This window comes from Podarcis muralis, chromosome 15, assembly GCF_964188315.1.
Source record: "Podarcis muralis chromosome 15, rPodMur119.hap1.1, whole genome shotgun sequence".
Lineage (NCBI taxonomy): Eukaryota > Metazoa > Chordata > Lepidosauria > Squamata > Lacertidae > Podarcis > Podarcis muralis.
In genome coordinates, this window is record NC_135669.1 from 20,370,484 (window position 1) to 20,395,615 (window position 25,132).

Here is a 25,132-nt window from a genome sequence, read left to right on the forward strand (position 1 = left end):
AACTGCTGCCTCAATGCAAGATCTGCTCATAAAGATCAGTTATTTTTTGCCACAGTTCTCAACTAGGGGATGCTGGCCAGAGAAAATAAGAGGCTCTTTGCTTCTTAGGAATTCCTCTTCTCCTGCAGCTCAACTAACCTTTGACATCCAATACAGAACTTTGTTGTTGCCCAAGTTTTAATATTTGTCTCTATCAGGAACTTGCAGTAAAAAGCTGACTTTGCATGCTTCAATTAAAGCTTGGGTACCCCCCCCCCCACGACTTCTGAGCGATCACATTAATGACCAAAGAATCCTTTTGCAGCTAAGACCTGGAACCAGTATTTCCTTCCTGCTAGTGACCCAGGTCCACTGATATGAAGCTGCCATTGACCCATCTAGTTTAGCCTTGTCTACACTGACTAGCAGCAGTTCTCGAGGGTTTCAGACAGGGTTACCTCTAGCGGAGGCTACTCTGTTAGGGCTAACAGGGCACAGCCCTACCAAGCTCTCACCTCAGCTAGTCTGCACCTGCCTACCTTTTGGCTTGCAACCAATCAAGAGATGTCTCTACCTGCCATTGGCTCTGGCTGCGCTGCCTGTTAGCTTTGTTCCTACCCTAATAGTCTCAATGGGCACCAGCCACAACTGGTTCTCTCCTAACCCTACCTAGAGTTGGGAGGGACTGAACCAGGGCCTTCTGCATTCAAAGCAGAGGCTCTACCAATGATCTATGACCAAATTTTCTACACCTTTTTCTCAGTGAGAGAAACCTTCTCACTGCAGGGCTGCCCAAAGGAGGTCTTACTAAGAGAATCAGAAGTGTGTTTTATAACAGGGTGTATTCAGCCCAGTGGGACGCGGGTGGCGCTGTGGGTAAAAGCCTCAGCGCCTAGGGCTTGCCGATCGAAAGGTCGGCAGTTCGAATCCCCGCAGCGGGGTGCGCTCCCGTTGTTTGGTCCCAGCGCCTGCCAACCTAGCAGTTCGAAAGCACCTCCAGGTGCAAGTAGATAAATAGGGACCGCTTACTAGCGGGAAGGTAAACGGCGTTTCCATGTGCTGCGCTGGCTCGCCAGAGCAGCGATGTCACGCTGGCCACGTGACCCGGAAGTGTCTCCGGACAGCGCTGGCCCCCGGCTTCTTGAGTGAGATGGGCGCACAACCCTAGAGTCTGTCAAGACTGGCCCGTACGGGCAGGGGTACCTTTACCTTTATTCAGCCCAGTGGGTGAAATATTGTGCATTCCCTCGGGGCTGCCTAACATTATCAAGCATAACAACAAAGCAGCTGCATCTGGATTACGAATCGAACTGACAGACCCTGGAACACAAGCAGGGTGGGGTTTCTGGACCAGCACCAAATTCTGAGGAGGTTCCAGGTTGTCTCTACAGCAGTTCACACACCAGTTACAATCTATTGTGCCCACTAAGCTTGTGAGTCAGCATGGCAGGCATCAGCTTGTGGTGCAGGCATTATACCGCTTCAGCAGAGCTGTTGCCTCCCCCAAAATACCTACCCTCTGCTGTTCTATGGTTGCAGGATAATGTTCTCTCTCCTTGCAATACAACTTTTCAGTCTCTCAAAAAAAGTACCAAGATAAGCCTTACCAAAGAGTCACCCTCTTCAGACCACTATATAATAAAAAAATCAATGGGGAAGCTTTTGCTGGGTTGCATATACCACCTGAGGCCAAGGGTGTGTGTCCAGGTTTTAATGTCCCTTGTGAGGAAACACTCCCAACTGCATAGAAAACTAATTCATCAAGAGAAAGCATTGGATCCAGAGGTTCGCCCTGTGGATTTCTTAATCTCAAAGAAGAAAAGGCGAAGGCAGCAAAATAACACGCGAGAAAATCTCACAGCTGCTGAAAAATGTGTTATCTATGGATAATCCTTTCCCCTTAACCCCATTGCCTGACACTTTCCAAGAGCCACCATGTCTGTTGATTTGCAGAGGTCAAATCACTCCCAGCTCGTCCCTCCCCTCATTGGGCTCGCTAGGGGACAGAAGTAATCTGGAGTTGGGGAACTAGAAGGGCCAGCCCTAATATCGGGTAGAGGGAGGAAGCTGCCTCGGGCAACAGATGCGGGGTGGGGTGGGAAGGGAAGGAAGTGGTGTGGTACTGGAGGACAGAGCTATTTGGACCATGAGGTGTGACAGGTGCTCTTCATCCTGCCTTCTGGTACAGAAGAGGACGTTGTCCACATTGAAAAGCCACCTGCCAGTCTCTGCATGGAAGGGGTTGTGAGGCAGCTGCATTAGGGGGGAAAGGGGCACTGCCCCACCAACCTGTCTGCCTTCAACCTACAAGAGCTCAGGGTTGCTCCACTCTCATCGGCTCTGGCACCACCTACTGTTGGTCTCCCTGCCTTCCACCCTACAGGCTTGAAATGTGCAATTTGTCCTTCTCCCTCTCAGGTAGCAGAAGTTCTCGGGCCAGTCCTGAGAACCAGCCAGCACTTGTCCCCTTTGGAAAACAGCCTATGCTCAAAACACACTAGGTCATTGGAATAAAGGGGGGAAATCCCCCTTCACTTCCCACCAAATCCACCTTTACAGCACTTGAGAGGCCTTGCCTCCTTAGCAGGGTCTTTCGTCACCCCCTGCCTGGCTTCCAGAAGGAGGAGCCTTGACCTCAGTTCGCCTTGGCACCGCAAGGGTCCGCTCAGGGCAGGCTCTTTCCTGGGCTCGCTCCTGGCAGTAAACAGACAGCGTTGCGTCACCATCGGGCTCGCCTTGTGACCAGGCAGCCGCCAGGAATGCAGCGACCCTTTCTCCAGGGAGCCTGAAGCCTTGGCGTTGGTTTTGGCTGCCTCCCAGTTGCTGCCTCAATCTGCGTTCAGAAGAGCTCTTGTTTCCCTCTGGATTCGCATCCGAGAGAGCGCTGTGACAACTTCGGCCCGCTCACTCGGCAGGAGAAAAACAGACAGTCCTGCTCTCTGTCCACAGGTCACCCTGCCCGGCTACCTCTCTCTGTCTGAAGCACTAACGTTGACTTTCCAGTGACGACCTCCCCTCCCTCTTTATGGGGGCGATGAGCTGGTGGTGAAGCACGGAGGGAGCCGAGCAAGCTGCCTCTTTGCATTAATCCCCCTGCTGTTGCAAAGCCTCGCTGTTGACTGAAAGAATGAGTTCGCGCTGGGCTCGAGGCTGCAGCAGCTTGCCAGCTGGAAACAGCTCGCAGCGTGCAACTCGCCTGCTCTCTCACATAAATGACAAAGGGAGGAAGCTGCCTTATATATGCAGTCAGAGAATCGGTCCCTTCAGCTCAGTATTGCCCGCACTGGCTGGCAGCAGCTCTCCACAGAGTTTCGGACAGGAGGTTTCCCTAGTCCGGGAGTTGCTGGGATTTGAAAGCGGGATCTTCTGTGGGCAAGCAAATCCCCCATTGCTGAGCTATATGGCCCTTAAGATGCAGGAAGCTGCCATTTACCAAGCCAGACCAGTGATGCATCTAGCTCAGCCTCACCAGCACTGACTGGCAGTGGCTCTTCAAGGTTTCAGATGGGGCATTCCCAGCCCTACCAGGTGACACCAGAGATTGAATTAAAGGTAAAGGGTAAAGGGACCCCTGACCATTAGGTCCAGTCGTGGCCAACTCTGGGGTTGCGGCGCTCATCTCGCTTTATTGGCCGAGGGAGCCGGCGTACAGCTTCCGGGTCATGTGGCCAGCTTCTGACGAACCAGAGCAGCGCACAGATATGCCGTTTACCTTCCCGCCGGAGTGGTACCTATTTATCTACTTGCACTTTGATCCTTTCGAACTGCTAGGTTGACAGGAGCTAGGTTGGCAGGAGCAGGGACCGAGCAACGAGCTCACCCCGTCGCAGGGATTCGAACCGCCGACCTGATCGGCAAGTCCTAGGCTCTGTGGTTTAACCCACAGCGCCAGGCACGTCCCAGGGATTGAATTGGGAAGAAGCAAAAGCAGCGGTTGCCCCTTCCTTGCCTCTTTGTTGCTCTGCCAGGGGGCCACCACCTCTCCTTCCTTTAAACCATTGTTCAAAGGACCCTTTATGTGGGGAGCCCCTTGCATAAAATCCCTCATTCCTGGCGCAAATTGGTATAAGGGTATTTGCCCATGTCTGCTTCCCTGGCTGCCAAATGTTTGGAAATTTCTCGAGGCAGAGGCTTTCGGTTGCTAATTTCACTGAACGGCACTTGGTGTTTTATTATACCTTTAACAGTTTATTTGTGGCATCAAGAATACCAGACTCACTTTTCGTTTCGTTTTTTAATAATGTGAAGACATGGGGTGTTTGGGGACTGTACTGTGCTCCCCAATAAGGGCTTGCCATTTATCTGACCCCTATTTTTCAAAACACAGCAAGTCATAAAGAGGTCTGGCATGCATGTTAAGTAGGGAACAAATAGGGGGAAGGGGAGCTGCTCAACCTTCGCTGCTCCTCACGAGCCACTGTGATGGGATCCTCGCAGTGCCAGAATAAATTCCCCTTGGTACCACCACAAAGAGAACGCTCAGCCCAGCCCTGCTGGCTGTTTATCAAAAATGCGCTTGTTTTTGAGGGGGGGAAATGTTAACAAAACAAGACTGGAAGGTTTTGGACTTTGAACTGGAACAAGGATAAATAAATAGCTGATAAAAGAGAGGCAGGAACAGGAGTCAGTGGGCTTTGAAGTGCATCGGGGGCATGAGGCAAGAATTGCAGGCTGAGAGCCGGAGAACATGCAGAGACAGGAATGATCATAATATTTTGTAACTGGTGGTACGAAGAACCCCCCCCCCCATATCCACATAATTCCTTGCTTTGTAGAGGTGGATGCCTGAAAGCTTACAACACTAAGATGACTTGGAAGGATACTGGCTTCCAAAGCATCCCTGGGAATTTTGGTATAAAAGGGAGGGTTGTTGTGAGAACTCTTGTTAGCAGAGGTGCTTGGCATTTTCTAAGCAGCTGCAGTTCCCACAGGGTTCTGATTTGAAAAATCAAACACTGATATAAGCCCTTTGGAAAACAAGAAAGAGAAAATAAAAGCATACTGGCACAGAGAGGAATATATGTGTCGGACACACGTAATGTACGAATGGCCTTCAGAAAATGAGTTACTGCATTCATCAAGTCCAGGAGTCAAGTCACAAAAAACAGTGGCTGAATCCTACAGACAACCTCTTACCACAAAGTGCGTGTAAATTGCTTTGCAGGGTGGTTTTGTTTTGTTTTTTAATCTGGATAACCAGCCAGAGTACTACTGGGCAGACCCATACCCAAAATTTATGTGGTAAGACAGTGGGAATCATAGGATGCTTCTGAACAACTTGCTGGCTGAGTACTCATCCCAGTTTGGGGGGGGGGGGATTAGATGAGGTTGCATCAAAGCAAGTGTCGGCTTGCACTTTCCAAGACGTTTCCCAGTCACTTCCCTTATGGTAAAAGTCTGATCATCAACCATCAACAGTAATTGTACAGCCGGGATTTGGCCAGTTTGTGATGGAAACCCACACAAAAATAGCAACAGCCTTGGAACGCCCAAACGGAAGGGTGAGAACAGAAATATATTGGGTTTCCAACGTGCTTGAAATGACTTAATGTTATTAATGGATTAATGGATCCAGTATTTGTTTCTAGATAAAGCTGGCTATAAGGCTGTTTTGACTCGGAACGTTTAGTCTGCCATTGTAACCCCACTTACCTGGGAGAAAGTCTGCATTGTCCTTCCAATCTGAAAGGCTGCTCCTTCAGGTAGTTTACCTTTCTACGATTCAGTGACAGGTGACATGGCTGCCCCTACCCATCCACCAGGGACAGCCAAGGCGGAAGCCTACTTACTCAATATGCCAAATACCTCCCCCCCCCCTTTGCTCACAGCAAGCCTGCAGAGGCAGCCACTGACTCTAAGGACAAACATGTTATGTTGTTGTTTGGAGGGGTTAGGATGCCAGCCAGGTGTTGTCCAAGATACCAGCCCCCACAGTGGCAAGAAAGGGAGATGACTGATGTGCACTTCGTTAAATTTCCAAAGAACGTGGTTTTGATAATAATAATAATAAGCCCGTTTCCTTGGCAACCGCTGATGTCAGGCTTGCTCTGGCAAGGAATGTCGGCTGTGCGGACCCCTTAGAGCTTGAAGCTAACTGGAAGAGAGAGAGAGAAAGGCAAGTGTCATTAAATAACCCACCTCAACCGGCAAGTCACAAAACACCTCCTGGCCATTCATCGACAACACAGAGATACCAGCGTTAATTGTGATGGGTTGATTCAGTCAGAACAAGAATCTTGATACATGTCCAGACTGAATATCAACTGCTTTCTTTGCTTCTTCTGGGAACAACCCGCGCTGCTTCCAGTCCCCAGGTGCGTTGCGGCTGCTGCATGCAAGGCTGCAGAGATGAGAGAGATTTATGCATTATGCACACTAATCCAAGTGTGGCTGTAACCGTAACCTGGGGTGGGGTGGGGGGAGAGGGGGCCGCAGCTTCTCTTCCTGCACAAGGTGACTGTGGGTCAGGCACTGGCAAGTGCGAGCAGAGCGTCTCCTTGGAGCCGTTGCCATGCCAACACATCTGCCTAGGTGATTGCCACTTGTTGAAGGTCGGAGATGAATTAGCAGCTGGAGGAAATGGCAAGGGGGAATTAAGAGAGCTGGAGGGTTTAACACTCTCCAGCCAAAGGGTTTGACACCCAATTTCTCTTGCTAAAAGGTGCACTCTAAAGGAGCAGGGGCCCTTTCTCTCAGACTTCTACACTGCCTTGTAGATGCAAATTGAAGTGCTGCATAAACAGATTGGTAGGGACGCAGGTGGCGCTGTGGGTTAAACCACAGAGCCTAGGACTTGCCGATCAGAAGGTTGGCGGTTCAAATCCCCACGACGGGGTGAGCTCCTGTTGCTCGGTTCCTGCTCCTGCCAACCTAGCAGTTCAAAAGCACGTCAAAGTGCAAGTAGATAAATAGGTACCACTCTGGCGGGAAGTTAAACGGCATTTCTGTGCACTGCTCTGGTTCGTCAGAAGCTGGCCACATGACCCGGAAGCTGTACGCCAGCTCCCTCAGCCAATAAAGCAAGATGAGCATCGCAACCCCAGAGTTGGCCACGACTGGACCGAATGCTCAGGGGTCTCTTTACCTTTACCTTCTATCCAGAGAGCCATCAGCCACTAAATCATTACTTGCTCCTCCAAAGCAGTTATAAAGCAAAGCAGTAGCAGTCAAACACTGAGCTCTATGGATTCCGTCCCCAGGAAGCACAAATTCCGAGATCCAAATTTGTTAGGTAATATTTAATATTGCTTTAATTTATTCTGCTTCCACAATCTAGGTTAACTAATAACTTGGAAGTTATCTGGAAACTTTTGAGGCTAGAAACAGGTGAGCAACAGAGATGTTTCAGTGTTATTTTCCGGGGTTAAATGAGAAAGAAGCAAGGAACAGAGATGTGCAGTCTTCAGGGTGCTGAATTTGGAAATGGGTGACCGGCTGATTCTCTGTTTTTGCATGGCCAGTCCTGAGATAAACTGAAAGCAGCCAGTGAAAATGTCTCTTGCCCAAGGTGTTTCCACGCTGAGCACGGGCAGATTTTGTTTCTCCAGGCACCTTCCCCCTCTTTTCCGCTCCTTTGAATTCCTACTCTGGCTTTGTACAAAAAAGAGAGAGACAAGAAATATACTGCAGAAAAAGGCATCTGGCCTGTGCAGTTTTCTTTGCAGGATGGCCTCAGCAGGGCCTCGCTGAAAGGGTAATGCATACTCTGGCAATTTCAATGCAGGGTATTATTTACCCAGCTGACGTCATTCAGAGCACATTCTCCGCTTCCATTCTCTCTAGAAGCCTCCAGGATATAAGGCACCTGATCGTTTTACTGGCTTGAAAATGCTGGCTATATAGAGCACAGTGCATGAAGCAGAGGAAGGAAAGAGAGAGAGAGAGAGCGCACGTCATCTTGGACTATTTAGGAGAGTAAATAGCCGTCCCGGTTTAATTTGCTTCCTTCTATGCTCCTTGTTGCCAATTCTCCCCCTCCCCAAAACTCTAGATGGATTATTGCAAAAAAAAAGACAGGTTGCTACTATTTATGTTCCAAAATCTGAGGGAAAGGTTTCAAACAACTGGAATGTCTGTCCCCTTCAAATGTAGACATTAAATCGCTTTTTTAACACATGGAGGATTTTAAAAAACCTCACACGATATGGCCATTAACAATGATGTGTTCAGAGAAAGAGCTCAAGTCTACATACCGTATTTTTTCGTGTATAAGACACCCCCTATCTTTGGGGACTCAGATTTAAGAAAATGGGGGGGGGGGGTAATCCATGTATAAGACGCCCCCTCATTTTTGACTTTCTTTTTTAGGGAATAGTCTTATACACGGAAAAATACGGTACTCTCGTTTCAGAAAAAAAGTCTGCTTCATCATTTTATCTTAAGAGCAACCTTCCAAAAGAGCAGTCTGTCAAGATAGCAAGTGCATTTACAAAGCCAAACGGTATGAACATGACTGGTTTGTCTTTTTCTCGCAAGTAAGTTCTGACTAGGAATGTGTAGATAATGCCTGTGCTCATCATGCCATATTTATTTGCAAGGTTGGTGAAGCCTGCTCTAAGGTGTTCTGGAAAACCTCTGCTTGGCTGGCTTGTTAGTAAAATGGGAGCCTATGCTTTACAACTGAAAACCCGTAATGTATTGCAAATATTTCCCCATAGGCAATTATATTGGTGGGAGGTATACACAGTGATTCACACACAGCCATCTTAAAAAAACCCATCACCCACTGCAGCCAATGAATGGTGGAACTCCCTGCCGTAGGAGACAATGGATACCAGTGATAAAGTAGGACAGAAATGGGACAGGGGCATTGCTTTGCAATTAGTAGCCTCCTCAGGTCATGCCTGCCATTGCTGTGGGGCTAAAGGAGCCGCCAAGTACACAGTTGAACTCATGACCGGTTTAGCCTGCTATAAATGTATGTTCCTGTGCAGATTACAAATGGTTAATATTTTCTTCCTTCAACTTCTCAAATCAGTTTCTTCCATCACACACATTACTGAGTAGAGAGACCTTAAGATTTTATATAACCACACACAGATGTTGTTGCTTATCAAATGTCTCAGATTTGCTAGACGTAGCTTCTGATTAGTGTATGACTTCTCTGCAAAGCCTGGCTCTGCCTTGCACTGAAAAACAAGTCTGAATATAGTATTATTATTTTTTAAGTTCCCCAATTAATCTATGGAATCCATTTGCAACTCCCATCATATCTGGCAAACAGAATTATTCATATCCTAATGGAGAGAAAGTACAAGAAAAGGAGAATCGTTGCAATGACATCTTGTAATGTTGCTCCTGTTTTTCATCACCATAATATCCTTCTCCCGATGTCAACAACAGAGCGTGAATTGAACAGGGCCGCTTGACACCTTGCTGAAGAAACTACTCTGGCAAGAAGGTGGTTTGCTTTTCATGTTACATATTATATATTCTGCAGAGTATATGTCTGCATGCCCCTGCCAGTGGTGGCACCAAAAATATATTGGGAGGGAAGGTCAGGGCATGGCAAAGGGAGAGAAATGGGCGAGATTTGCTCCACACATTAGATTTCTGAAAGGGAAGCAATATATTTCCCATGAATGGTTTGATCCTAAAGGTAAAGGGGCAGAGGCACTCCCTCCTGCCCCAGTGCTGCGTATGCATTCAGCCGTCTCCTAGCTTTGCTCTACCCCGGCAACTTGACAATTCCACAAAGACCGCTCAAAGTCTATTGCAACATTAAAAGCCTGGTTCTTTTCCAGGGGTGAAGGTGTGGAGTCCCAAGAGAGAAAATGCCTATGCAGTAGGTGCTTCTGCAGTCCAGGGCATCACTCCTTGCTCAGTCTCTTTCTGGCAGGCTGCCTGCAAAGTAAAAACTCTTCCCACTGTTTGTTTCCAAAGGTGGCTGCCTATTCTCAGGAACGGGACTTGGGAAGGAAGCCTTTTGAGAATCTGGGTTTTCAGTTTGTTGCCTACAGGTGCCTTTTGCGTGCAGAATCTCCTCCAGGGGAAAGGCTACCAAACATGGAGTGCGAAGGAACAGAGAAGGCCACTGCAGCTCACCAATTATTATTTTTTATGTGTGTGTATATACATAAAAAACCAGAAGGTCCATGTTCTTTATTTTGCATTAATACACGGTAATTGCTTTTACAGAGTCCAGCATACCAACTGCGTGTTGATTCTACAGATGGATGCGCCAAAAACCGGCGCTGACCAAACTAGTGCATTTCTCCCAAAGCGAAGACTAAAACCCTTTTAACTCTTCTTAAAAAAATACATTAAAGAACGTACCACACACACATATTGCACTTGTCTCCATATGAAAAATTTGTTTAACCCCCCCGCCCCATGTACATCTCACCAAAGTCTCTTCAAAGGAACCTGTATTAAAACTAATAAAGCTAGTAATTGTTATACAGTAGTATACACAAATCCTCTAACAACAGACATCAACAGCAGACTCGACAGAAGCGGCTATTCTGAAGGAGCAGTTAAGAGAGAAAAAAGAGAGAGAGAGAGAGAGAGAGAGAGAGAGAGAGAGAGAGAGAGAGAGAGAGAGAAGGCAGGCAAGTGTGCTAAGGATATGTAGAGTTAAGAAAAATGGTTTCCTCTGTTGTAATATAAATGACAACAAATGTTCCGAAACACAAGCTGTTAAGCAGAAGGGGTTAGCTATGCCTGATATAGTTCAACATTCAGAACTTCTGCCCCATCTGCTGAGGTACAAAGCGACTGCCAAGGAAAGTGATGCTTATCACTTTCTTTGCACCTGGATATGGAGCTACAGCCACCTCCTGAGGCTGGCTACAGGTTGTGCTCTGGGTGCCCCCGCCCCACCCAGGGGAAGGAAAAGCTGTGCAGGCCAAAGCTGCGTTATTCCTTGGTGGATCTCTGCTCTTCGGCTGCCCTCTGCAAGGACGTGAGCTGGGATCCTAACAAACCTTACTCCCCAGTCGCCACGGAGTAACGTCTTGCAAAGGAGACGCCAGCTCACGAATCTCCTGGGCGTTAAGTCAAGGACCACCAACATACCAGCACTTAGATCTTCCACGCACAATGAAAGCCTCCTCCTATTGTGGGAAACAGCTCTGGAGACTAAGAACGTGGGGGGTGGAGTAGACAGCGCAAGGTCCAGCCCATCAAGGTTTTGGCTAACGTAGACCGTTGCTGCAATGCCCCCGGTGAAAAGCTTCTGTGGGTTGGACAGGGTCCAAAGGCTGAGGTTGCCTTCTCCACAGAGCAAAGGGGAGAAGAATGGCTGACTTAAGCTTGCTCACAGCACCACCACCATATGCAAACTGAATAAAGTAAGAGGTTAGCAGCTGGGTGGGCAGGTCTCAAGGGCCAGTGGGAGTTCCTCCCACTGCTTACAAGGAAATAAGGCAGTTGGCGTCAGCTTGGCTGACCTCTCCTCCCCACCCAAAGTGCATAGGATACAGCAGGAAAGGATTTCCTTGTGGGAAAAGCACCTTAAGTCAACGTGCTTCAGCAGTTTACAAGTCAACGGAAGGTTATTAATTCCTGGCTCGTCTCTCAAGAACCCAAAGGTCCCGGTTCCTAAGGGCAAGGATCGTCCACAGGAAGGAATTCCGCAAGGCAAGAGGTCTCTTCAGGACACAGCTCCTTGCTGAATCAAAGCCTGTCTCCAAGTCACTCATTTCTCTGAGAGTTCAAAAGTTGGCTGAGGCGGGGGGGGGGGGGGAATTAATGGCAAAGACAGCAGCTAGGAGCAAACAGTTGGTGTGGCAATTAAAACGGGAAGTTTAAGCATCGCACAGTGTGAATGCGGCACATGGACGAAAATGGGTCGGGAGGGGAGGGGTAAAGTTGAAGAAGAGAGGCACAGTTCTCACCACCAAGCTGGGCTGCACCATTTCAGACTGTAGGTGGGGGGGCTGGAGGGGGGCTCACAGGATGGAATGTTCCCCCTTACAAGCCCCCAAATTAGGGCTGAACTGGAAGTTCTCCGTTGAGAACCTTTTGTTTAGAAAACTAGGAAGCCTGACAAGGCACCATTTCAGCCACTTGGGGAGTGAGAGGGCTTGAGGTTTGTGCTTCTTTTCTTTAAAGCATCTGAATTTCTTGAAAACAGGTGGTAGCTGCTGCAGAGGTCCTATTGCCAGCTGCCTTCCCTCTGCTGCCCCACACCCAGAAGGGCCCAGATGGGGCACTGCCACACCTGCAGCCCAAAGTGGTGCAGCTCAGGTGCCAGTTGAGCCCCGCAGTTGAGAACCAGGCCTACATTTGTCTTCAGCCAGATCGACTTTGCTAATCCATTGTTCTTTGTGCTTAAAACAAATCTGTGTTGTGCTTAAATCTTCATCTGCTCCCAGCAGGATGCTCAGTAACCCGTAGTGCCTTTCCTAACACTGTCACGGCATTTATTATTATCTAAATCCTCTTACGTGACAAATTCAAGGGATCCTCTGTATTCTTTCCTATGGTTTTGTGGCCAGCGTGTCATGCATCGCAAAAGGTCTCGGCCAAACGCTTGATAGAGCAGATTGCCTGTTGAAGTGGTTAACAAGTCAACAGTTATTGATCCTAAATATTGCTGTAATACTTTTTAACATTTCAGATATACTAATGATGAACAAGTCAGAAACACTTAAGGAGAACGTTAAACCTGCATTCCACATGGTGGAATTTGAGCTCTGAAGGGACTTTGGCGTCAGCATGGACATAAACGGGGGGTATTTTCTACTTCAGAAAAAGAAAAGAAAAAGAAAAAGCGTAAGAGTCTCAAAATGAACCCAAAAAGGCACAGCACTATCACTTCACATGGGTTTTCTGATAAGCTCATTTTGTTTCGTCCTTAAAATGCTAATTCCCTAAATAACTGTCGAAATATACAAAGCCTAAGAAACCAAAAGCAATACACACTGCTTAGTCCAAAGTAAAGTTGCTTCTTCTTTTAAAACAGAAAAGCAACAAAGGGCAGCTTATAACTACTTCTCCAGTGATCACAGCTCCCCCCATGCTCCCCCAAGGGGCAACATTGTATAGCCTCCCCACACACCCCTGGGTCTTCCCCACCCCCCCACCTCTACCTCCCAATTCTTGTCCATTGATCTCTGGAGGGGCTTCCAACACACTTTTAAGTTCTATGAAGATCCTGGACGTCCAACTCCAGCCTTCTTTTGACAACGGTATATGGACCCTTTCGTCACAAGATCCAGGGGCTTGTCAGGGTTCATAAAGATCAGGAATTTCCTGGCGAGAGTCAACAGAAGGAAGTGGAGATTGTGAGAGGCGCCACATGAGTCCTCTGAGGATCGGCTGCAGTCAAGTTCTACAGCGGCAGCTCAGAGAAAGGTTGTTCAATCCCCAGCACGCGACGTTCCTGATTTGCTTCAATATCAGCGCACAACTTTGCAGAGTTCCAATGAAAAATGTATTGCTTTTATTGCCAAGTAGCATGGTGTCGTCCCATGTTCGCTACTCTTCTTGATCCCTTCCAGGCTTCCTCCGACGGGGGCTGCACGGTTTGCAGATCTCCTTCTTCCCGGCAAGTGTCTCACCTCTTTCCTTTCAAAGCAGTCCCCTCTTCTATCGAAAGTGCAGTACCTTGCCTCCACAACCCCTGCCATCGAGTTTCCTTGCAGAGCGAGTGACGCTCAGTCATTTCCCTGCTAGTACCAATTTAGGAGGGTTTGTATAGTCATCTGTTAAGGTCAAGGGTTGGGTCACAAACCATGAATTTTAGGGATGGGACGTACATGGAAATCCACATGCATTTCCGTCCTTCACTTCAAACAATCCACCTTCCATCCGCAACACTCCAAAACTTGCTAGTTCACCAAGACGTAGCCACCATGTTGGGGGTCAACAGTCTCCATCATTTCACAATCAAAGAGCCCCGGCAGCTCCACCAGGCCTAACGCCTCGTAGCTAGACTGGGACCCGGGAGGATCTGAACTCCGCCGGCTGTCGGTCATTGCTACACTGCTCTGCTGGGTCGGTCCCAGGGGATATGGATGCTGGCTGGCATAGTCTGGTTCGGACGAGGCGCCAACGGGCAATTCGCAAGTCTGATAGGGATACTGCTGCTGCTGCAGGGGGATCTGCGAGGGCAGTCGAGAGGAACCGTGGATCGGGGGTGAGGGTGGCTGGTCAAGTTGAAGCTTCTGGTATTGGCTAAGGAAAGGGTCATATTGCATTTGTTCTGCAGAAGGCTCCATGACGGGGCTCAGGGGCTGCACCAGACTGAACTGGGGAGGGGGTGGCGGCTGCTGCTCCTCGTGGCATGTGAGAGACAGCTGGCTTGGTCTGGGGTAGGTACTCTCCGCTATTTGCATCTGGTTGAAATACGCCTGCAGCTGGGATTGCTTCTGGAGAAACAGCCGCTTCTGGTGCAACCTGGATCGAGAGAGACCGAGAAAAGTTGGTTCAGCCAGTTTCTTAAAAGCCATGCCACTTTCTTCTCCTCTAGAGGCAAGGATTTTGGATTGCTAAGCTAGCATCAGACATAAAAAAATGACATCCAGTCTAAACCTCCACTTGGAGCAAGGATCAGAAAACCTACCAGCTGCGCTGCCCCCAAATTAATTCAAACTAAGTCTTTTTAAAAACATACTTCAGTTTTTGAATTATTTTCTTTAATGATCAAGAAAACCAAGATAGACAAACGAGCAAACACCGCTGCTCTAATTCTATGCAGTATGCACTTTTACACACACACAGATTTTAAAAGCAGGAAAATGTGCAAAATGAGCTGGAGGCGGCTTTGGGAGAACCTTGGGGTGACAAATTCCACATTGGAAGTTTCCAGATCTACAAGGCAGAGCCATTTCAGCCTGAAGCCAGCAGCAAGAAGCAAATACATGAATTCCTTCCCCTCTTTTTGGACTGGCTTACAATTCAATCTGGAGAGAATCACTGCTGACAAGGAGAATGGGGCAGCACACCCACGACAATTCAGTGCTGCCCGCATACATGCACTGAGCGGCAACTGTTGGAGATCACCTGGGAACCATCCACCCCTCTTATGCTATACAGAATTGCATTCTTGTGAGCCCTCATCCAAAGACACATTAATCTGGAGGTGGGTGGAAAAGCATCCTAATTAAGCTCCCCCTGACTCTTAAAGCAAGCAGGTCCAAACCAGTGGGCGCTGCTGCCTTCTCACTCACCTGTGTTCCTGTAACTGCTGCTCCAGGCTCCGGGGTAATTCTTTGCAAAAAACCTGGCAGGCGTTTTGAGCTTTTGAAAGCAGACTGGGCTTCTGAAACAAAGAAGACTCGCTGTAACATCATATCCACTGCTCCCCATCACAACTAGTTTTGCCATGATATGTGCAGCCGGCCACGAGAGCCCCAGGGCTTTGTTATTTGAAACACTGGAGGAGGGGAGAGTAGTGTGTCTTGTATCTCGACCCATTTTAGTGGGGAGACAAGAGAGAAGGAGAGGCAGCAGCACTCCCTATAAACTTCTGTGTTGTTTGAAGTGGCCTAACTCTTCCAAAGGTGGCACCATACCTGGAGTCTGTGCTGCAAGTACTGTGTTTCTAAGCTCTGCCGCCTGGAGAGCAACTGGGGATGGATGCCGTTAGCAAAAGCAGAGGCAGCTTCCTGCTGTTGGGGTGTTTCCTCCTTGGGGAAGAGAGAGAGACAGACAGAGAGAAAGAGGGAAAAGATGAACGTGCTGTAGAGACCTTCTGCTGATCCAGAGGCCACATTTCCCACTTAAAACTCTGACAAGTAGCAAAGTCCATTGAAACAAGAGCCAGATCAGGAGCCGGGCAAATGACCCGAATCCAGGTCCAACCCTGGATTCAATCCAGGTCTAAGCCAGGCTGGAAAGAAGTTTCAAAATCTCCAAGTGTGGTCAGCAAGCCTGCATGTTTGTGAGTGATGCCTGCTTCCTAGAGAAATCACAGGTTGCTGGTATTATCCAACTAACTTCTACTTAGAGTAGCTCCACTGAAGTTAACGAGCCTGTCAGCCACGTCTATTAATTTGAATGGGTCTCCTCTGAGTAGGAGTATTTTAGTGGCTCATGCGTTGCATATGCCTGGCCCGCAGAGCTCCCAACCCCTCCCACACAGACCTGAGGTCCACAACCTCCTCATCCCTATACTCTGAACGCCAATCAAACCCACCCTGGCACCAAGAGGTTTCAGATTTGGAAATGCAGAACTTAAGATGGTAACAGCTAAGAAATTACACCCAGCTCAGATTTGTTGGCTTCTTGCGTGGCTGGTGCCCCAGTTAAGTTTGCTCTCTCTGCCTACCGACACATCCTGACTTCTCTGTGCTGCTTCAGCTGGAGTAGCTTAAGGAGGGCTGCAAGACTCCATGGCTCACAAGAGGTATGGCAAACATGCCCCAGAAATGGCGTACCTGCTGGGGACCACTCCTGAGGTCTTGCAGATGGGGAGACGTGGAGGCCAGGGCAGGCTCATCTTCCGACCTCATCTGTTCATAGAACAGCTGGACTTTGTTAAGCTCCAGGATTCCTTTGGTTCGGGCTAGATTCTGAAGGTGCTGCCTAAAGGCCACAATTCCTGGATTGAGGACAAGACAGAGCAGTTTTTAGAAGGAAAGCAATCCCTGGATGATAAGATTGTGAGCAGCCCTCTGCTTTGAATTGTTAGTTTATTTTTGGGTTTTGCTCATTGCACCTGTGATGTACATGTATTTCCAGGACATCCACATACAATTTCTAAAAAGCTGGAGGTATATATAGAGCAGGGTTTCCTAAACTTGGGTCTCCAGCTGTTTTTGGACTACAATTCCCACCATCCCTGACCACTGGTCCTGCTAGCGAGGGATGATGGGAGTTGTAGTCTAAAAACAGCTGGAGACCCAAGTTTGAGAAACCCTGATATAGAGGCCCATGTGCACTAGGGAACACAATAGGTTGCACAAAACAGATAAGTATGTAGGCTGCAATCCTAAACACCCTAGGAATAGCTCCAATTGAACTCAATAGGGTTTACTTGTTAGTAGGTTGCACTGTGAGACCGCCCCACAATCCCCTCCTTTCCTTACCAACCCAAAAAGAAATATGGTGGTAAATAAGAGCATAAGAAGAGCTTGCTGGATCAGGACTGTGGCCCATTTAGTACAACATCCTGTTTTCACAGCGACCAGCCAGATGTTCACAGAAAAACTATAAGCAGGACCTGAACACAAGGACGCTCTCCCCTTCTGTGGTTTCCAGAAACTGGTATTCAGAAGCTCTGCTGCCTCTGAACGTGGAGGCAGAGCCTAGACATCATGGCTAGTCGTCATTGATACCTTTATCGTCCATACGTTTAGCATCTTTGTTGTATAGCTCTTGCCATATGCTGAAGTCATACCTTAATTGTCAGTTTAGGACTGGGGCGGTTCAGGACTTTCTGGCTGCCAGGACAACCATGGGGCCACCCCAAAAGCCATTGGCCTAACCCAGGTAGCAGGGCACACCCCACCCAGACTGCCTGCCCCAACAGCTGCAGCCCATACACCTTGATTTCTTAACGGAAGGTACCTTGCGTTAGGGATGTGTCTGACGCTCTGCGCCCCTCTCGGAAGCTGACAGGGGAACGGTTGTGGGCCTCTCGTTTGTGGGAGGCCAGAGCCTGCATGGCGGGATTAGCGGGTCTCAGGCCAATGAAAGGAGGCGTCATCCTAGGAGCTGGCTGATTGGCAAGTACCATTTCCTTCAGGGAAGGAGTGTCTTCTAGAAAGTTGAGGTCTCTCTGGATGGATCCCATGTCATATTCAGAGTCAACGCTGCTCAAGGATTGGTTCTCATCCATGGAAAAGACTTTCCCTTTAGAACACAGGAAAATCCATAGTAAGTGGAATGAGCAATTACCTACCAAAGCAAACTAAGCAGCTGTGTCTAAAGCCATGTCTCTAGTGGCTAGCTGGAACATGTTAAGATAGCCTCCAAATGAGCAAGGCTGCATTGCTTTAGCCCTTTTCCAACACTGCAGAAACAGACAGGTTCAAACAATGATGGCAGATGGCCGTGTGAATTGGCACAGTCAGACAAAATATGCTACCACCTGGAATTTTTTATTTTCACATTTGAAAAGTGAAAAAGATACCTTTTAAGGACAAGTCATTTTGGTTTTCTTCTTTAAATTGCCCAAACGCACTGGGAGCTGAATACTGCTTTTCTACTACAGCAATTGTGAGCAGATATGACACATATTTGGAAAGGAGCACACACAACCTTCTCACGTTTAGAGGATAAAAATCATGCAAACACTTTTGCATGAAGTCACAAGGGGCACTTGCCAGGCAGTTGCTTCTCTGTGATTCCAGCCTTGCTTATCGCAATATATACACTCACTGTGTACGTGGCGAGGCTGGAACGTAGCAAGGGCATCTGAAGGTCGATGCTCTAAACATTACAATGAAACTCTCCTGTATGTTGGTTTACATTATGACCCTCTTGGTGTCTCCACAGACGCTGTTTGCTCAACAGCAATTTTGGCAGAATGATTCTTGCTGCGTCACCACTGTGATTTTTTTAAGCAGATTTGAGGGTGGAGGAATTACACACACACACCCCGCAGTTACTGAACAAGCACCAATAAGTTCTCAAGTGATGGTGGAACAGCAGCCTCCTCCCATTTGCACAGGAATGATGGAGAGATGTTCTCCTGGGGGCTATACCACTGGCTCCCAGTGCTATGAAACATTCACTAACTGGTGGCTCCTTAGCTGACACTGTTTGCTCTTCCCAGCCTTTGAACACTGTCATGAGATTGCTTGGCAAAACAAGCAGAAACCATCTGTACATTTATCATTCTTATCTTCCTACAAAGCAAATTCATTGTTGGCTCCAAGGTAATAACTGCACCCCCCGTGCACACAGGGCTTGTCTTTGTTGGCTGCTAAATTCAGTGAGGCATGAAAATTAGGCCAAGACCTCAAAATCCCCCCACCCTCTGCCTCAAGTTACCTTCAGTGTATAACCAAACTTCTCTCTCCCTGGAAGTCCACCACAGGCCCTTTAAAATAATAGAATCAGAGTTGGAGGGGACCCTGAGGGTCATCTAGTCCAGCCCCCCTGCAATGCTGGAATCTCAGCTAAAGCATCCATAACAGATGGCCACCCAACTTCTGCTTAAAAGCCTCCAAGGAACGAAGAGTGCACCACCTCCTGGGGGAAACTGTTCCACTGTCAAACAGCTCTTACTGTCAGAAAGTTCTTCCCGATGTTTAGCCAGAATCTCATTTTTTGCAACTTGAAGCCATTGGTTTGAGTCCCACCCTCCAGAGCAGGAGAAAACAAGCTTTTCCCCTCTTCCATGTGCACCTGCTCTCAGTCTACAACATGCCACAGTTGGAATTAGGTGGATTCACATAAGGAATACTATCCTGACCTAGGGCAGGACTGGACTAGCCCAACCAGCCAGCCAACTTGGTGCCCTTCAGATATTTTTGACTACAACTCCCATTAGCCCCAGGCAGCATGGGACTTGTTTGGATGCTGAAGCCCAAAACATCTGGAGGGCACCAGGTTGGGGAAGGATGAACCAGCTGAGCTGTGGCACCACTCCAACTTCCTAGGCTCCAGCCTGGAGCATTTACTTACCTGTGCCCGGCATGACAACCAGCTGATTGGTTACTTCTGCCAGAGTGTGACGCCTCTTCCCACAGCGAGTGGCTTGCAGGGCTGCAAACGCTTGAGCAGGATCCTCTTCAGACTCTCCCTCTGTCTCTATCCCTTCGTCAATGGAAGTCTCCATCATACTGCTTGGCAGGGACTGGCATCCTTTCCTCCCCATCATTGGGGGGATGGGATCCAACAGGCAGCCATTCACCTAATGCATTAAGAAAAGGAGGGTGAGGAGAACCACAAACACACAATATCTACTTAGTGGCACTTGTATGCAGAGACTCTATGACATTTGAAATCTCTGTCAAGTGAGAGACAATTATGATACTGAGCAGCATCCGAAAACACAGTAGAGGCAATCTGTTGATTGAATACAACCAGAGTGCAACAAACCATGATGCTGCTTGATAAAATGTCAAGAGCAGAGCTGGCAAGACACACCAGAGAGCGAGAGCAAGAGCGAGAGCGAGAGAGAGAGAGAGAGAGAGAGCAGTGAGAGTTGGTCTTTTCTTACAGGGCCATCTTTTCCTGGTGAAAACAGGCACACTAACTCAGGAGAAATCCCCCACCCAACTTCTAGGTAGCACAAGTTAAACTACTAACAGACAACCCTCTCTCTCCATTCTCTGGGGCTTCCCTGTGGCAGCTACCTTCCAGAAAACAACCACTTCCCATGAGCATTTGTCACAGCAATGAAAAGGTCCAGCAACTTCATACCAGCTCAGGATTACTAGCTAGCTAGAGAGCTGCACTGCTTCCTCTGAGGGGCTACGGACTAGGGCACAATTGACTAGGAACTCTCCTGTGCAACCCCCATGAACAGGCTTAGGTGCTCTTGCCCATTTGGGCCTTGCAGAGGAGATGTTCCCAGAATGCTGTGCCCCAGGTGCCCTGCTCTTCCAATAAAGAGGCCTCCCAGCCAGCTGATGAGTGACCTTGCTGCTCTTGACTAATTCCCAGACATTTAAGCAGCTGTTCCTGAATTCCATCAAGAAATCTGTCTCAGGGGATCAGCTTCAAAATTAGCTAATTGCTGAACTGCTGAGGTTGGGCCAAGTTCCCGTTTCTCTAGGAGATTGCACTGATACCTAAAAAATATATTCGAGTTTGACTGCAGTCTATCACACATGGGAACATATCTTGGATAGGGCTCCAATTCTGGGGTGAGGAGAGCATGTTCTCTGTGACCCCCCCCCCCTTGGAGAAACACATTCAGCGGCCTCTAAAATGAAGCCTTGGTTTTTTTTAAAAAATGATGCCCGAAAACATCTTAAATAGTGTCAGCAAAAAAAGGGGAAAAATAATAATTTGCATCAACTTTGTACATCTGAAACCCCTCCCCCCCTTTCACATATGAACCTTATGACAAATTGGCTCCACAAGGCAGCACTGAAGGTTGATTCTGCAAGGTGTGGAAGCAAAAATCCAGGGCAACTCTGCACCTGGTTGAAGGGTACTTTCTCAGGCAAAATGAAACTCTGTATGTTTTAACCAGTCATTTGTGTGTTGCGTCAACCCCAGAAATACCTGTTGGGCTGCTCTGGCAACTGATTTTAATGCAAGTGAAAGTACTTCAGATTCTGCCTTATGATGGAGCTACTTTCATCCTTGCTTACGTGCAGGATGTTAAATGCTTTGATATCGTTACTGATTTCAATATGGTAATCAGATTTCTTCTTGTTGCGGTTGCTTAAAAACCCACCCAGGTTTAAAGGGGTTTTGAAAATCACCTTGCAGAAGACCTCCTTGCATCTGTTCAGGCTCCTATAGCTGGTGGCTACCTCCCTAGGCTGGGCAGTGTCACAACTCCCTTTGAAACATATGCAGGGCACCTGCTCATCTCCACATGTCATCTCCATCAGCACCAGCAAATGCTCAGGGGTGAGAGGAAGTACAGTCTCACAACATCACTGGAGGACCACACATTCCCCATCTCTGCTTAACAAAGGACCTAGCTAACAACAGTAGATTAAAGACACTGGTGTCTCGGCCAGATAGCACAATAACGTCTATTCCATGACTTGCCTTGGACCCAGAAATGACTTTTGTTTGTTTCCTATACTGAGACACTGAAAGACTAACCAAAGCAACTTCCATGTCTAACAGAAGGCAGTTTTGCAATTTGCCAACTGCAGGAGACAAGAACATTTCAGAGGCAACCCTGATCCCACAGCCGGGTTACGGGAGCGCCGCTGTTTGTTTTACCACAGGACGTCTAGCTGACACTTCCAGCTACAACTACATTTAGGACACAGGGAGGACATTGGTGTTGCCTGCACTGGCCATAGCTTAGCCTCTAAAAAGGAACCTGTGCTGGGAACAGCATGCATGGCAGGCGTCTCCCCCCCCCCCTTAAGATATGAAGGGTGGCCTCTCCCTTCATCTGGATTAAGACCTGCAAGCCTGTACATGTGGAGACATCTCTGGGGGAAAGCTCCTTGCGCTGCTGTCATCAGACCAGGGAACGAAGCCAAGATACACCAGCCCCATGGTGATGACTGCAACAAATACGGTAAACCGTGTCAAGCCCCGCTTGCTAGATTGGATTTGACAATCAAGCACAGAAGAAAAACAGGTTCAGGACAGCACCTCCTGTATAAGCAGGTCTTAGTATTTTAAGAAGCACAGCTGTAAAATGAGAGTGTGAGCTTCCATGTTTCCCTGCTCCTCTGAGGCAATGATTTCTCTTAAGCCCTATAGCTGCTAACTCAGCAATGGAGCTGTGTGTTGTGCTGGGCAGGCTGTTTCCTGGAACACCAAGCCAGCAACAAAAGTTTTGTGGCTGGCACCACGCTACCACCCGCATCACAACAAGAATCAAGTTATCCGTTAACAGCCGGGCTGGTTAAGCAGCAGCCAAAGGCATAGACAACTTAATTCAGCCAGCAGACACAACACAGGAAAAACAATTCAGTGGAACTAAGTGCCAGTGTTAAGACAGGTTTCCTAGATTTTACTGTTCAGGTTGCTTGGAGCAAGTAAAAAAACAGCAACCACCTTAATAGCTGCTATAAGAGGAATCTCCTGGATTAAAGAGGGAGGGGTTCCACAATATGCCTGAATGCTTTTGCCACTCCAAACTGTACATGAAATTAGACTAGAGTTTGCCAAGAATCAGGGTATTGTATAGTAACAGCCCTGCTCACGTTTATCCAGCCTTATCAGAGGCAGAAAACTATACTACACCTCACTAAAACTAACTGCTTACAGATCTCTTGATCCATGTTTATAGAAATGGTGGTAAGGCTGGAACACTCTAAATATCGCATCCGAGGAGAATCATTTTGGTGTCAGGCATGCTGATTAGAAAGGGTATTCAGGTGTCGATCCTTCCTGGTCCCAATGGAAGACAATGGACTGCCAAATCACCTTAGGCAAGACCCTCTGAAAGAGAGGTAACTGACCCCAAGATGCATTTTTGGGGGGTGGGGTTACTTCTGATGCCTGCTCCTCTTATTTTAGCTCCGCAGCATGAAGCTGGCTGTGCGGGAAGCAGCCACATTCATAAGCTGTCATATAAAAAGCACAGACACGTATTTATGAATGGTGAAAGAAACCGAACTAATAATTATAAGCCTCTTTTGTGTCATCTGGTGGTACAGGACGACACTGGGCTAGACAGGCCTAGTACCGTACATACTGCTCTTATATATAGAAGTCTCCCATCTTGGCAAGCCCTAAATCAAGGGTGTCATTTGAATCTGATGGCATAAAACACACCAATATTAATGAGGCAATGACTGTGCAAGAACCGAATGTGTCATTACGTAGGTATACACACACCACAGAAACCTGTTTCTGGCCTATTTTGTGCTCCTGTCGTCACAAAGGCTCCAGAATATTTTTCTCCTGCCAGCTCACATCCATTCTGGTTAATTCCCACTTCCCTTCAAGACCCATCACCACAGACCTCTCAGCTTGATGTGTGAATGTGCAAAGCTCACTGGAGCAACTGTACCTTTGCACAATTGTGGATCTGTCACATCCGATTAGTCAGGTTTAGTGCCAGCCTGTTAGCGGCAGAGGAGCTCAAAGTTAATACAAGTTTTCTTGCATTAACGACAGGAGCCAAAATCTAAAGGGACTGCAGCTGAACTAGTGATTCTCCGGAGCAGATTGTGAATTTCGACTTACAAAGTGGGAGAATAAAAAACAAAAAAACAAAGGCTTTAGAGACAGAAGGTCTCTAATATTTTTTGACAACTTGAAGGTCCCAGCAAGCTTGTTACTGCTCATGAAGTGAACTAAAAGCAAACATTAATAACACCATTTCAATTAAAGCATCTTGCTGCCTGCCAAGTTTCCAATATCTCATAATGTAAACAGGCAGGAAAACTGCAATTACAGCTGAAAATTAACATGGAAATTCTCTGCTCACAAGGAAATTTGGGGGAGGGGGACTCATTTTGCAACTGCAGTCAAGCATACCTGCAAGTTTACATAAAGAAGTCTAAGGCTGGCTGCAAATAAGCAGCCTCAACACTGTGAGTGTAAACGAAAACTCATGCGGGTCCTTGTCAGCATAAACAGCAACGAGCCTTGCAGCACCTTAAAGACTAACAGATTTCGCTTATGCCATAATAAATCTGTTAGCCCTTACGGTGCCACAAGCCTCTTGGTTGTTTATGCTGCAACAGAGACTCCGCACAGCTACCCCGCTGGAAACTTTTCAGCAGAAGGCTTCATATCTGCAAGGACTGAAGAAGCCTCTATGTGACAAGCACTGGTTAATTTCTACTAAGTAACAAGGCTGACTGGGTATCAGATGCTGTAACCAAAAAAAGCATGGCAAACTCCCTCCTGGCCCAGCTTATCATCATCTCACTGTGCGTAAAAGGTAGAGCTGTCCACTTGGGAGAGGAAGCAGTTTGCAACAGGCCTGACTTCTTAAGAAGCTGTTTTTTAGCCAGTGAAAACCGGTGCTGCAGCTGCCCTGAAGTCAGCTGAGTTGTGAACACACAGTCAGCTGCTTCAGGCACCCTGTTTATCTTGTGGCATAGGAAACCACACCACTGTGAAACACAAGGGCCTTTCTGCACTGTCCACCCTAGGAAAATGCCTGCAGGTCTCCCACACTTCTTGCTGCTGTGAAGTAGCCAATAAGCCCAGTTCACACAGGCCTCTGTTAGCTGCCCACTTCTGATAAGTGGAGACACCTCTGGTGGGAAACCACAGTGAGGAGGACACCCACACAACCGCCATCAATAAATGGGGAGCCTTCATGCACCACCACAAGCAGACTGTGAAAGGCAAAAGCAAGCACAGCCCCCCCCCCCAAAGCACAAAAACTAAGAGCTGACTTTTTACTTTGAAAATTTCTAGGAAGATTTTGTCAAAGCAGCCATATCAACAGAAAATAATAGAACATATAAAGGTAAAGGGACCCCTGACCATTAGGTCCAGTTGTGGCTGACTCTGGGGTTGTGGTGCTCATCTCGCTTTATTGGCCGAGGGAGACAGCGTTTGTCCACAGACAGCTTCCAGGTCATGTGGCCAGCATGACTAAGCCGCTTCTGGCGAACCAGAGCAGCGCACGGAAACGCTGTTTACTTTCCCGCCAGAGCAGTACCTATTTATTTACTTGCACTTTTGACGTGCTTTTGAACTG

General features: G+C 47.8%; 1 protein-coding gene across 2 annotated transcripts in view; it reads right to left on the reverse strand.

The window, feature by feature from the left end:
• Positions 1-10,065: 10,065 nt before the first annotated feature.
• SIK2 (salt inducible kinase 2) overlaps positions 10,066-25,132 on the reverse strand; it is an 85,844-nt gene continuing 70,777 nt past the window's right edge. Inside the window, exons 10-15 of one of the 2 annotated variants that reach the window (XM_028708640.2) lie at positions 19,501-19,729; positions 17,437-17,721; positions 16,305-16,468; positions 15,441-15,554; positions 15,096-15,184; positions 10,066-14,322 (exon numbers count right to left, since the gene is read on the reverse strand). In XM_028708640.2, coding sequence (XP_028564473.2) covers positions 13,755-14,322; positions 15,096-15,184; positions 15,441-15,554; positions 16,305-16,468; positions 17,437-17,721; positions 19,501-19,729 — 1,449 coding nt within the window. In that variant the 3' untranslated portion in view covers positions 10,066-13,754. Of the gene's footprint in view, positions 14,323-15,095; positions 15,188-15,440; positions 15,555-16,304; positions 16,469-17,436; positions 17,722-19,500; positions 19,730-25,132 lie in introns of both variants that reach the window. The other variant, XM_028708639.2, reaches the window with a different exon arrangement.